Genomic DNA, 14,708 nt, shown 5'->3' on the forward strand with positions numbered 1-14,708 from the left:
AGAAATACACCTGTTTGTGTGTGAAATCATTCTCATCATCCCTGTGTGGTGTACAATATGCATTAATGTTAAAGGTGATGTATGTAAAATATGTACAATACTGATCTTTAGCATTAAAAACAGTTACTGCAATCCCAGTTGAAAACATTGGAATGAATGTATCTATCATTATATGGGTTCATGCACATACACATACAATACATAACTCTCCCACCATCTGTTTTATTTATTTTTTTAAATAAACATTCAACCTATTTAATTTTAAGTGTCAGCAACAGATGGAGTTTGAAACTGAAACTGTGTCTGCTTTAGAGCAGCAGCAGAGAATTATCTAATGACGAAAGGAGACTGTAAAACGCTGTAACTGTTAAATAGCAAGAGAGAAAGCGAAAGATAAACTTGAAAGCCTCGACATCGCTCGACTTCTGGGTCACAGTTTAAGAAGAATGGTTCATAGGGAATGTAATGTAGTGATTTTGAGAGTAGAGTGGTGTATAGGGGTTGCAAAATTCTGGGAATATTCAAAGATGGAAACCTTCCATGGGAATTAACAAGAATTTATGGGAATTAATGGGAATAAATTGGAAATACTTCAAGTTGAAGATTGGGAACATAAATAAAGTTGGTAAAAAAGTATTGTAGCATAATATTGGCTAAAATGATCAGATTTGATGTGAATATACAGTTGAGTATATAATATGCTATTCCTCAATCACAGGGACAAAGCACACACCTTACTGCTCATTGAAGCCACACCCCCTACATGCATTGTGCATTCCTCCATCACGTGCACATGATTTCTAGAATTCTGAACTACTAAAGCTACATTTCTGAGCCCACAACACAGACACAGACTATTGAAGCCACACATTTGAGCCAAAGGACTACATAAAGTCAAGTAAGTTTTGGTGATATTATGAGGTAGGTGTTATTTGAGCAACTATTAAATCAAAATGTATTGGTAGCTTACTGGTAAACCAGATATGCTAAATGTAAGCTAGTTTATCATGGTGCTAGCTACCGCAAATGAGATGCTGTTTCTTCTGCCACCTGCTGGACGGTTTTATGTAACCACACAAGATTTCATACATTGTAAAGTTGTAGTTCAGCTAACTATCTATGTATCTGCATTTTTCTTGTCATCTTATCTAACAGAAAACCCTAAAACTTTTTTAGACGGAAGGGGAGATCCTTTCATTTAATATTTTGAAGGGGGAGCTGTAAGAAATATTCTAGTCAACATTCATGTTTTTGTTGTTCAGTGAAAGAATTAAGCATTCATAAAGTTCTACTTTCTTTAATTGTACTCTCATAAATAACCCCAAATTCCCGTGGAAGGTTTCCAATTTGTAATATTTCCAAAATTCCCAAACAAAGGTTTCCATGGAAAGTTTCTGGAAATTACCAGAAGTACTCTGCAAATTTGCTGCTTCTTTGCAACCATAGTGGTGTATGTGAGTGTATAATTGTGTGTGAGAGACAGTGATAGTGTATGTAAGAGAGTATAATCATATGAATGAATAGCATATTTACATGTGTGTGAGAGTATGATAGCCCATGTAAGAGCAAATTTGAATTATGTCCTATGGGGCCTTTCATAGCATGGTCTATTTGCATCAAACAGACCATGGTTTACAAAATGGATGTGTATCATTTCAGTCAAGTTACTACCAAAATGACACTCAATGACATCCAGTCATGTACTTGGTTTAAATATGACTGTAAACAGGACTTGATGTATTTAAACATAAATCAGTGATTAATACATAAAATCATAGAGATATCATGTGAAAATGTAGCACTTGCATTACCCAAAATGCAATGGCATGCTGTGCTACTAGCTAATAATGTAGCTGTGACTTTCTAGCCTGAAGATGGGGAAGGGATCAGAGATCCACTTCCACTCTGACTCAAGTGACATCACAAGAGGCAGTTTATCAGTCTTAGACGAGGATATCTCTCTTCAAAACTGTCTGGCTACACACTTGCAACAACATGCATCCAAGTATGTACAATTGTAAGGTACTTGTACTTGAGTATTTCTACTTTGTCCTTCTACTTCACATACCATATATTCCTCAGATGTAGTTACAGATTTTACATAGTGATATAAAAAGAGCTTTCTAACAACATACACATAAAATGATGTACATTTCTACAGAATAATTGTTTGTTATTCAATTGTTAAAATTGATTCTAACTTGACCAAATACAACATTATAAAAGCTGCAGTCTCACGGTCTCTCTTTTCTTCATATTTTTTTTTGTTTTTAATTATATACAGGTTTAATAGCTTTCTTAATTCCCTTTTTCATTCTGTTTTTTCCACTCTTTCTTTCATATCTCAGAAATCTCCCAGGCACTGTTAATGTAACAGTACATACATGATTCTTTAAATCATATAGGCCACACAGTGGCATGCTGGCCTCACACTATTGTCTTGCAGCAAAAAAATACTCAAGTTTGTGACCCGGTCCAAACAAGGGCCTTTCGGCATGGAGTGTGCATGTTCTCCTTGTGTGTGCATGGGTTTTCTCTTTCTTCTCTCCGGTTTCCTTCCACAGTCCAAAAACATGCATAATCTCTATGTTGCCTGTAGGTGTGAATGTGAGACTGAGTGGTTGTTCATCTCTATACAGTGTTTTGGCCAATGCTATGGACTGGTGAGCTGTCCGTGGCACATTCATTCATTCAGAAAATGAATAAATGAATGAATGAATTAAAAATAATATAAAACACTCATGGGGAAGTGGGGATTAATTGTCTTGTTATGTTCAGTGCTTTGATGCTTGAAGTACATTTTACACATTGCAGGACTTTCACTCATGTACTGTTATGTAGTGAAAGTGAGAAATCATCTTGCAGTGCATCTCAGGTGAAAAGTTTGTTTCAAAATATAATTGTGTGTGATTGTGTACACTTTGAAAAGCATGATTTGTATTTGGAGGAGACCACTCAGCTCTCACAGACAGTGTTGATTAGTTGATTAGGAGCATATGTAGATGCAATGACTAGGAGTTACTGTATGTCATGAAGCAAGGCTTTGCATCTCAGCATTTAGAGATGATATAATCTTTCAAAATGTCTGGCATTGTTTATTTGAATAAAATAAAAGGTAAACTTTAGCTGTATGCATGAGCCAGTAGAGTGGTCTGTCTTGTTAAGTGTGCGCCACAGTCTTTACTGAGATGAAGACAGACAAATCATTTGGAAAGTATTTCTCTAAATGTGCTTTATAACTTCATTTTAAGAGCATGTTGTTTCTCCTTGCGCTGATCAGTCTGCCAGGAGACCATATGGGAGGCTTTCAAGATCTTCTGGGACCGACTCCCAGAGCAAGACGAGTACCAAAGCTGGATGAGCCAGTGTCAGGAGGGCGCTGTCGCAGCACAAGATATTGGCAGCTACTTCAGCCAGTCAGAGGAGCACCAGGCTCTGGTTAAAAAAGTGTGTGAATGAACAATGATTTCATCAAAAATAAGTATATTAAGAGCATATATACTTAACAAACTCGTGTGCATGCGGTGGATGCTGTGACTAACAATATTTCTTCTAAATTTCAGAGAATATCGATGCCAGGTTTGAAGAGGTAACATTACCTTTCCAATGTGTTAATACAAAAGTTACGCATGTAACTATGGTTATGAATTCTGCATGGCTGCCAGAGGCAGTGCTTTCAGCACTGGATCTTCCCTCTCTCATACATGCGTAGGTCGAGTATCTTATACCAACAAATGCATGGTGACAAGAAATAGCAGCTATATAAACCCTCAATGTGGTGGGAGACCTGCCTAAAATAGTGTTCTTGATTGCTTCCATGCAATTACTCAGGAGCGGCTCAGGCCCTGTAGGGGCCACATGTACTCTAGGGGAGAACTACAGGGGACAATGGGTGGCAAATAGATCCACCGCCACCTTGCCAAAGAGGTCCCAAATGATGGAGTGTTGTGAGAGAGGAAGTCTGCAACCTGGTAGATACATTACCCTTAGACTAGTCAAGAGGGGGGCTAAACATGTCAGTAGACCTGCAGCAACCACGCCAAATTTGTGCCTCCCTGATGTCAACCATCACCTCAGCGTGGTGATACACAGCTGAGTTGTTGTCTTATCAAAAAGAACATGTTTCCCCTCTTAATGGAGTAGGAGGTGCTACAGAGCTTTGGGTACAGAATGTAGCTCCAGGACACTGGGCACAGGGTGGAACTGTAAAGGCTGTAGGGGCCTGTATATGCCTGAAGAAAGCACTAACATGTGCTGATCAGAAGACATAACAAGCTGCAAGTGGGCCAAGGTCATCTGGATGGTGGCTACAAGGCCAACCCCTGACTCATCCCAGGAATTATGATCTGAGCAGTGGGACCCGGTTCTGAGGAAAATTACCTCTTCCTCAGTCACTATCCTCGTGAAAGACAGTAGCTGATGCTACCAATGAAATGGTGTCCTCTCGACACTGCTCAGGCTCCAGGGGGACAATTGTTTCCATGCAATCTGTCATAGTACTGAAGCAGAGGTTTAAGAGTAGAGACTTAATTTGGGCCAACTCAGCTGAAAGTTGCTCTACCTGAGAGGAATCTCAGATTTCCCCCTCTTTTTTGAGGGCAGCATCAGCCATCCCAGACTGCACACAACCTGAACAGGTGGGCTAAGCTGGAGGAAGTAGGTCCACTGTGTAGGGTCTTAGACAAGTGTAATAAAGGTGAATGAAAAAATGGTGTCAGAGCACTGAAGATTAAAAGGAACTGATCCTCAGATGACACCGGAAGATAACACTTCTCTCCAGCCCATCTGGGGTCACAGGTGACGTTTGTTGGAATAAGATAATCAATCTACACCTTCGAGAAAGAGAGAAGATCCAGTGCTTAAAGCATTACCTCTGGCAGTCAGTAAAGATGAAATAGAACACTAATGCAATCATTTTATAGGATTTTAAATAGATGATTTTATAAGAGCTCATCTCCTTTTAATTTTTTTGTAGTGAGACCACCAGGTCCTGGCAGAACATATGCAGGTAATGTTGATACTATTTATTTTAGTTAGGACTGTAGCTAACAATTATATCATAACTGATTAATCTGTAGATTGTTTTTGCTATTAATCAATTAGTTGTTTGATCCATGTCAGAACATGTTTTGAAGTAAGCTGATTGGTGTTTTCCCAAATCTCAAAATGATGATCTCTAAGGTCTCAATTTGTCCATAAACCAGAATTATTCCGTCTTAATGATTTCTTTGTTATATGGAGCAAAGAAACCAGAAAATATTTGAGAAGCTGAAAAATCATTCATAGTTATTTGTTTGTGTGTGGGGACTAAAATGCAAATATTGTATCTTATCTTTTCTTAATACAACAGTAAGACAAATTTTGGGGTAAGGGTTGTGTTTAGGTGGGAAAAAAAGAAAAGCTAAGCTGTGCAAAGTAAAGAGAAGGAGGAGGCAGTAATGCAACATTGCTAATACCAACTGCTATAAAACACTAAAGAATAAGATTTATTTATGTGTTATTTATATGTACTTGCAGAGAGGGTGTGGTCCACCAACCCACATAATATTTGTTAGCAGATGAAATATTGTTTTTGTCTGTTTCTGGGGTTTTGGGTAAAAAAAGCAAAAAGATACGCATTAATCACCAAGTCATTGTTAAGTGACAACTGTTTCTCTGTTTTGCAGCTCTACAACATCAGGCACACCAGAAGCTGCTGAGGTTCCTAAACTAGGTCAGTGAAACTCAGCTGTAGCTAAGGCTCATCATGTTTAAATAATTGATAAGCTTCCTGTTATGCACAAATGTCAGACCATTATCTAATATGCTCATCCATGTTCTGTCGTATTCCTGTTTTTTTTGTTGTTTGTTGTTTTAAGCTTAAATTATGTTATCTGATGGTATGTGTTTGCTTGGCCACTTCAGCCTGTGATTTAGGAAGTACTCAGGGTCTTATACGGCCATCAGGAATGAATCAACTGAAGCGACTGTCCAAGATTTAACCTCACAACAACTTGAAATAAACTGGCAAACTCTTATTTTTTGCACAACCCTTCAGAGGATGTCGCTAAGGGAGAAGAAGGGGAGGAAGCTGTGACTATTGTCCCAGAGGTGGAGGAGAGCACAGTGAGTTCATATTAAAAAACTTTTCTTACATGTTTTTAATCTATCTTGCATTAATCTATCTTGCATCACAGTGCAACTGTTTCTCTGTCTCATGGCACAGCTGGACAATGACATTGTTGTGCAGTTTCCCTCACCTGCTGCGTTGGAGCAGGTGGTGGAGCTCAGCATCCTCCTGACAGGAGAGCTCTACAGCGATGACCTACATGATCCAGTCAGCCTCCACTTCCAAACACTCAGCAGACAACTCACTGAAAAAGTTTGTTTCGTGTTGTCTGCTTTTTTTATGATGACTCCTTTCTCTGTTTACTTTGTCTTGACTCTAGCCCGGAGCCTGCCATACCTCCTGTTTTATGTTCTATGATGGATGCTTTATTGATTTTAATGTCACATACTGCTGTGGTAGTTAAACCCAAACTCAGGGGTGGGGGTTTAGAAAATACTGATTACACATTTTGTTTTGTTGCTGAAAATACAGTCTTATAATGTGTTATTATAAGACTGTAGACAGAGTGTAGAAGACAGAAATATTTATTATTTTCCAAAAACACCTCTGTTTTTAAATCCTGCTGTTCATAATCAATGGCAGAGCAATTTATTATCGTCAGGGCTCATTTTATATTTTAACATTTATATTTATTTATCTTTAGAAATTGATTTACTATGTCTTTTTACTTCTATGTCCCACTATGGTACTGTGCTTCCAGAAACCTAAAAACTCAACCACAAATATCTGGTTTATAGGTTTATAAGGGGATTCTTAACCTCGTCTGTATAATGAAACATCCACAAACCGAGATTTTTATTTATTAAGCCTGAACGTCGTTCTCTTTGCAGATTGAGGCTTCACTGGAGAAGCTTCCTGGATTTAGAAGTGTGTCTGTGCTGTACTTCAGGTCAGTCTCATTCTGTACCAGTGGAGGAGGATGTACTCAAACTCAAATTTGACTCAAGTTACAAATAAATAAATAAATAAATTAATAAATAAGGATGAAGTGAATAAACAGATAAATAATAATATAGTAAAAAAAAAGTGCTTTAGACAGTTTTTTTTTTATCTACTGTATGTCTGTGCATTTATACAGGCCACAGAAGGAAACCCAAGGGTGAGTCATCGGTACACACTCGTTAGTTTGAATATTTTGAGTAGTTTAGGCCCTAAGATCCCTATCAACGAGCAGTGAGTGTGTGTGGTATCACCTTCCTCTCCCTGTTTTTACCTGTGAGTGTAGGCTTGTGTTAAGATGTGTTACTAGTTGTCTCTGTTAATGGTCTTAGTGTGCTCACTCACCTGTTAAGTGGGATCAGATGCCTGAGGTGTTCCGCTATAGAGACGATTATTAGGGCTTTATGATGTCACTGATTAGTCTCTTGTGGAAGTCTCTGGTGGAAGGTTTGGAGAGAAAGATAAAGTATGTGCCAGTAGTTGAGAAAAAGAGGAATTTTAAAAAGGTAGGGAAATGTGAGTGAAATCGAATGCTGTGATAGTTCACAAGGTTATTAGTGGAAGAAGTATTCTGGTTTTCTTGGGTGAAATAACCCCAAAGTGCAAAGAGTCATTTCAAATTTATTTGCTAAATGTACAATATTGCAGTGAGCAGATTAGCTTGGCATTATGGTTATATGTAGGCTGCTAGACAGGCTAATTCCAAATGCTTTAAAATGCACCCAGACTTGCCTTACAGCTCAGCTGAGTTTTCTGAGCTTTCGGAATGGACGGCTCTAGGTCCATATTCAACATTTTTTTCATTATTTCACCAACATTTTTCAGAGATCTGAGGTTAATTACTTAAAGTTGGCTGCCGTCTCACTTAACCTGCGTAGCTGTAATACTTCCACCTCCCTCCATCTGTCGTGATGCAAAACGCATGAGTCTGTGTCTCCACAGACACAAACATCAGAATAACAATTGCAAAATTACATAATGTGCATAGACAAAGCATAGAGCAACAACAAGTAGGCTTATCTTTATCCATTAAATAAAATGATTGCAGCTTGTGACGACTACATCATTTATACTCCATTTAAAATCAATATCACAGTATTGTTGCTGACCATGTGCATGCCTTTATTGCCAGGGTTCGCTAGATCTGTTGTGGTAGATTGTAGTTTGCATTATGAATGTGCAGCTAACAGAAACAGTGTGGTGCAATCATGTAGACAATGAGCAGACACTCTTACACTCAGTTATGTGTGTAAAGTGTACTGTGCTTTGTGCTTTATATGCTATGTAAGTGAGTTGTTTCATACAATAACATATTTACACTTACCCACATTGATTCACTAATTGACACTGCATGTTTCTGTGTACTGCATTTCACAGAGATCTTTCACTCTCTCTGTATGTATGTGCAAAAATAAAGGGGGGAAAATAGCATGTCCCACAGTCGGGGCCGACTGTGGGTTGGCACGTGCTCAACTGTCTGCCAGAAACCCCACAAACTAGGTCACAGTGAAAGGGTTTCCAGACGTCAAATAAAGGCTGATATATGTTTTTTTTCCACTGCCCGGAATCTCATGTGAGATTTCCATGTTTATTATGATGATATTGATCATTCTGCTGACTCGGCTGATTTCTGACCTATATGGTTGAAACCCCTGCGTTCCAGGCAGGAGTAGATCACTCCAGTCATCAGTCATGTGAGAGGTGGTCTACAAAAATCTAGTCATTAGTTTAACATTAAATCACACTAATGCCACAGTGAAATTCATCCTCTACAGGGAGGTGCTCTCTTTCATTTGGGAGACTTTTTCCCCCTTTTATATATTTTATTTGTGAATAGAGATATTATGGCTGGTTAATGTAGTTTAATTACCACTATAAATGAGAATGTAGACAAAAGTACATGTCTGACTCCTCCTTTGTTTCAATTGACAAAACAATCTCAACACAATTTAGAAGCTTTGTAAAGATGTAAATAAACTGAAGAGACTTGTTAACTCTAGTATATAATACAATAGGAAACTTTTTTGTGCATCAATCTTTTTTACCCTTGTGTAATTCCATCTATCTAATGCTGATACCATTAAACCGTTTTTTAATGGTATCTCAATTTTGCAAATAGTCAAATTTCATATGATGTCATCATATGATAAAACATGTAGCAATTTGCTTATCCATACATCACAATTGACACTGGGTGAGAGGCAGGGTGCATTCAGGACAGGTCTCCAGTTTGTGTCACACACCTTGTATAAATGAATTAAAACCATTGCTCTGTGTAAAACTGTAGAAAGAGTGCCTGACATTTTAACAAGCCTATTTTCCAAATCCACTGAAAAATGAGCTACTGTGCCTCATTTATCTTCTAACAGTTTGATATCAATCTTAAAAAACTTCAACTCAGTTCTAAAGTTACAATTTGCCTTGAAACATCAATTTCTTGAAACCCATAAATAAAAACACTATATAAGTAGAAAAAGTGCCCTCTGCCAAGGCTGTATCCGGACTGCCATGAAAATTTATTAATTTCCTCCTTGGGCCATAACCTACATCCCCAGAAAATGTCATCATATCATCCTTTACTTTTGAGTTATGCTGCTCGTAGACAAACAGACAAACGCGTCCAAAAACAAAACCTCCTTGGCGGATGTAATTATGTATCATATTTTACCGCACAATTTCAACAGTCATTATACAAGTCATTATACAATCATCTTAAATCATCACCCAGCATTGTAACTGTTCATTTTACGGATTTGTTTTCAGGCTGGATGGTGTGGTAGTGGACTACGCTGTCACAGTGGTGGTGGATGCAGCAGGGGTGAGCACTGAGCAGCTGGACTATCTGACCCTGCAGTCGAACCGTGTTGAGAACTCATACCATGAGGTCAAAGAGCTCCCCACCGTGGTTTACACAGTCAGTGAGGTCAAAAACCTGGACACTGAAGCCCTGGAGAGTGGTAAGACAATGGCCAGTGTATGTCTGGAGAGCACCCCCCCTGCACCCAGAAGACACATAGCGCAAGCACAGCAACAGAATATGTACTCGTCAGTCACATGCGGTTCACAGAAGACAGTTCCCTCACATCACTATGACAGTATTAGCACAAATGTTAGTTATCTAGCCAGCTTAGTGAGGATGTGTATCTTGCCAGTATTTAGCAATTTCTAGCATTTAGGCAGACAGGAACCCGCTTTGGAAACCTGTGGTTAACAGCTCTTCAACTCACAGTGCAAATATGCTTATGTAGATGATATATAGACATTAATACGCAATATTTGTACACAGTACTGCGACTGATGACCTCATGCAGAGCTACCTGATCCGTACGAGAAACCCAATTTTTTTTACGCATTTGTGAAAGTGCTGTAACTTCCTGCAAAGAAGGCTATTTTGCATTTATGGTTAGGATTAGGGTTTTGACAGGAAGTAGCCACACAACAAATCATGCTTCACAGATTGGGTAGTGACACGACCTAAATGACAGTACCTGTGGAATTTACCTGCTACCTATAAGAGGGGGCACCCTTGAGACATATGTCCCACAAATTTACAACATGAATACTGAATTACTGGGTAATAATGAACTATGTTACATATGCAGTACTATCTATACATGTTTAATTGACATGGCAGGGAATGTATTGGCAGACCATGTGCATGCAGTGCAGCTCAAGACTCCACATGTCATATCAAATAGAGACGCAGTAGATATTACAACAAATGATCCAGCACTTGTGAAAACATTCCAGGGTTTTAATAGTCTCATCTGTTTCTGATTTGTCTGCCTTTCTCTGCAGAGAGGACGGACACGTATTTATAACAAGTCTCAACTCAAAAATGGGGCATTCTTAATGAACTAATAACAAAGTCATCAGTTATAAAGTCTATTTATTTTGTGCCGCAGTTAAATCCTTGATCATTAAATGGTCCGCAAAGAAGAACTCAGCAAACAGGGCAGTTTGAAATCAGTGCCTCCGGGTTTCTAGGCTTTAATTGAATCCTTAATTTTGGGTCCAACCCAGGGCATCTCAAAGTGAGCTCTCTAAACTCCACCAATTTCACAATTGGCTTTCATGTGTTACAGAAGGCCCAAATGGAAAATGTTGAAAGATGATTAACACCATTGCCATTGTTAGGATTGTCGTCTAAAACAACAATAACAACACAGTGGAGCTCAGTGATATTGTAAAGATAGTTACTATTTTGTTTATCTATGGTTTATCTTTTACTTTTGCGGCCCTTTTCAATCGATTGCTCAACTTATTGGATTGATAAAATGAATATGGTATGTACTGTCCCAAGTTCTGAAGGTAAGGTTTGCCGCCAACATTCATTGATTCTGGCCAGAGGATGAATGCACGACATAGTGTTGTGGCAGAAATGATGGCAGAAAATGTGTTGCTGCCAAAAATGAAGCAAATGAAGAAGAAATGAGTGTCTGCACCCAGGTCTTAGCAACCCATTAAGGCTGATCAGAGCTGAAGATGATAAAAATCCACAAGCATTTCAGCGACTCTTTTGACCTGACTGTTGACTAAACACATTACTACTGGACAAAAACCTCTTTAAAACTGGATTTAAATGTTGTTGTTATATTATTGATCATTCTGCTGACTCGGCTGGTTTCTGACCTATATGGTTGAAACCCCTGCGTTCCAGGCAGGAGTAGATCACTCCAGTCATCAGTCATGTGAGAGGTGGATCTTCAGATTTAAATGTTGTTGTTTTAAAAAAACAAACAGTGGGAATGGTCTATTATAATTTTGTATATTTTTTTTAGTTGGGCTGTCTTTTACAGAGCTGCAACATGTTTTTTCTGCTGTTTGCTTGGCATCGTTACAAAAATTGTGCTGTGAATCTCCAGTCAGCTCTCCAAACAGGCAGTGCAAGTAGTTTTGTTTATTATATGTAACGCACTGACTATGCAGAAGAACCTCTTAAACCCCCTTTCCTAAAAAAACCCAACAACTAACAAACAAACCATGAATTCCACCTTTAATTTTCAATCTCAGGGAGCTCTAAACACTGGCTCTTAGAATGATACAGTCAGTAAGGAGATGTGTCTCTTCCTTCTGCCCCGGACTGTTTTCCAGAAATGTGAAGAAACTAAAGGTGAAGAGTGGTAATGTCATCTCCTCATTCTGTGAGATCTCTCTCAGAGTATGTTGAGTGTTTACTTTGTTAGTGACCTGCATGCAAGTGGATGCCATTTAGTTCTTACATTAGTTATGGACTGGGGCATGTGAAATAGTGTCTAAACAGCCTCATATGGCCGACATGTGTGGCAGCTGGGGAACCTTTAGGCACAGCTCAGCTTTGTGTTTGCTCTCAGTAAAAGCCTTGGCTCTTGGTGCATACTATTCACTCTAGATTTGAGCACAGATGCAGATGTTTACCCCTGAAGGTAACATTGGTGTAAAACAGTTGCAGTTAGATGTTTTTTTCAACTCCGTCAGGCAGATACATTCAGGCTATTAGGTGCAATTGCCACTTGTGCGCCAGTTTTCCATTAATATTTGTTGGACCTCTGCTTTCACAGTGTCTGAAATCTCAGAGTCTGTCAGTGCTGCAGACATAACCATGGTGAGTAACAGATTTTCCTCTGCAACTGTCATGACAACAATCTCTCTCTCTGGGCTTCCCTACTCTTCACACACAAGATGGCAGCCTCCATAAAGCAAGGTCCTTGCTTAAAGTACACATATAAGGCTTATTCTAAGACAACAAACACCCACAATTTACATTTGGGGATAAAGGGATAATAAAACTTATACTTTACATACTTATATATATTTAATGTCACACTTGACCTTTAATAGTGGTGACCTTTGTAGTATGGATGATGTTGTGATAGCCTGTAACTGGCTTGTGATGTTATCCAGACCAGTGCAGGTAGAGGATGAGCTCACCAGCTCAGATGAAGACAAGCTCTGAGGATTAGTTTGGCTCTTGCTAAAATAACCCACAGCTATTTTGGGGCGAAGGCTGCAGTGCATCACACCAAAGAGAGTCAGGACTACACAAACAGTACAGTATGAGTTCGTTCAGACAAGTAATACTGTCTCAAGTCTGTCTTTATTCATGCTGTCTTGTGGCCGAGTGCGTTCTTTGATGATAATCAGAGTTTGCGTTGCAGTAAACATATCTGTTCATTCACTTTAGAGCTCAGTTCGCTGAGTGATTCATTTGACTCATTATTTGAATTGGGACAGTTGGCAAACTGTTCCTCGCCAGTCAGGAGCCGAAAGCTACTGTTACACTGAAGCACTCTGCTGCCCTAGCTTTGGCTAGTGTCTAGTTTCAAACATTTTAAACTCAGCTTAGAAAAATCGGCTGCCTTATGTGTAGGTGCACAGCCATGCAATGAAATGAACACACTTCTAGTCTAACTGTAATACCATGAGAAACAACAACTCTGCTTGTGAATATCCTGTTTTTTGAATATTACTCGTTGGTGTTGCAATGAGGGAGATCGGTCACAAGCAGTATTTTCAATATTTCCATATGTCTGCAACAACTCGCTTCGTTGGATAGCCCCTCGAATAAAACCAGTGAGTGAAGCCGAGCGCCTGGTAGCTTTAGTTTTTAGTCTCTGTTTTGCAGGAATAAACCAGGGAGCTCTTGCAGCATGTTTTACTGTTGTTTCACAGACTGCAATTGACTGATTGGACTATTCTCTGTACTGCCCCTACGCTTTCCGGTATTATTGCTCCGTTTCGTACATCGTTGTAAGCTTCCCACAATGACAGAGAAAATGAACGCAAAGTACGGACGAAAGGCTCCATCCGTCTCCGTCTTTTGCGGCAGACCCCCAAAATAGGCCATAGACTCAGTATTCCCATCCCAAAAAACACTGAACACATCATACCACAGTAGTTGTGTGGGGAAAGAAAATCAACAAGCTTATGGCATAGCTTAAATAATAGTTTATAATTTGTTTTTGTGTTTTTGGAGATAATCTAAAGCAGTGCTTCTCAATCCTAGTCCTCGGGGCCCCACTGCCGTGCATGTTTTAGATGTTTCCCTGCTCCAACACACCTGATTCAAATAGTCAGCTCATCAACAAGCTCTGCAAAAGCCTGGTAACAACCCGTTTATTTGAATCAGGTGTGTTAGAACATGGGAACATCTAAAACGTGCAGGGCAGTGAGTCCTCAGGACCAGGATTGAGACACACTAATCTAAAGGCCCCCATCATATGTCCTGACCCCTAGTTTGGCAACTGCTGCAATGTGTGATGAAAGAGGTGACATCACATTATTAAACAGACATGTATCTTTTTGGCCATTTTTGTCTACAATTAAAGTAGAATGGTGAAATGTGGAACCAGGGACAATGAGTTCTTTTGGCATGTGTTGTAACCACTGCTGCAGAGAGCTCTGAAAACAGTGTGTCTGACTGTCATTGGTGTCAGCATAGCATAATAAAGCCAGTTAACATAATAAGACCTGTTTGTCATGCAGGTGGCTAGTGATACAGGTGTTGGTGAGCCATCTGAGGTCACAGTCCTGGAAGATGACGTCCTGTCTGGAACTATTTCAGAGGTGACACCAGGAAATTACATCACTGTTCTGGATGAGAACACTATTGTGTCTGCTCCTCCTGTCCTGATCTCCAGTGCACCAGAAGCAGATAGTGAGTGTTAATCCTCAGCACAAA

The 14,708-nt window shown here is 39.3% G+C and overlaps 1 protein-coding gene across 3 annotated transcripts in view; it reads left to right on the forward strand.

The window, feature by feature from the left end:
• impg2a (interphotoreceptor matrix proteoglycan 2a) overlaps positions 1-14,708 on the forward strand; it is a 60,368-nt gene that overhangs the window by 739 nt on the left and 44,921 nt on the right. For all 3 annotated transcript variants that reach the window (XM_044019169.1, XM_044019167.1, XM_044019168.1), the window contains exons 3-13: positions 3,281-3,447; positions 3,564-3,589; positions 4,976-5,008; positions 5,667-5,713; positions 6,038-6,105; positions 6,206-6,361; positions 6,940-6,998; positions 7,188-7,208; positions 9,812-10,005; positions 12,589-12,632; positions 14,513-14,684. In XM_044019169.1, coding sequence (XP_043875104.1) covers positions 3,281-3,447; positions 3,564-3,589; positions 4,976-5,008; positions 5,667-5,713; positions 6,038-6,105; positions 6,206-6,361; positions 6,940-6,998; positions 7,188-7,208; positions 9,812-10,005; positions 12,589-12,632; positions 14,513-14,684 — 987 coding nt within the window. The remainder of the gene's footprint in view (positions 1-3,280; positions 3,448-3,563; positions 3,590-4,975; positions 5,009-5,666; positions 5,714-6,037; positions 6,106-6,205; positions 6,362-6,939; positions 6,999-7,187; positions 7,209-9,811; positions 10,006-12,588; positions 12,633-14,512; positions 14,685-14,708) is intronic.

The sequence above is a fragment of the Solea senegalensis genome, linkage group LG2, assembly GCF_019176455.1.
Source record: "Solea senegalensis isolate Sse05_10M linkage group LG2, IFAPA_SoseM_1, whole genome shotgun sequence".
Classification (NCBI taxonomy): Eukaryota; Metazoa; Chordata; class Actinopteri; order Pleuronectiformes; family Soleidae; genus Solea; species Solea senegalensis.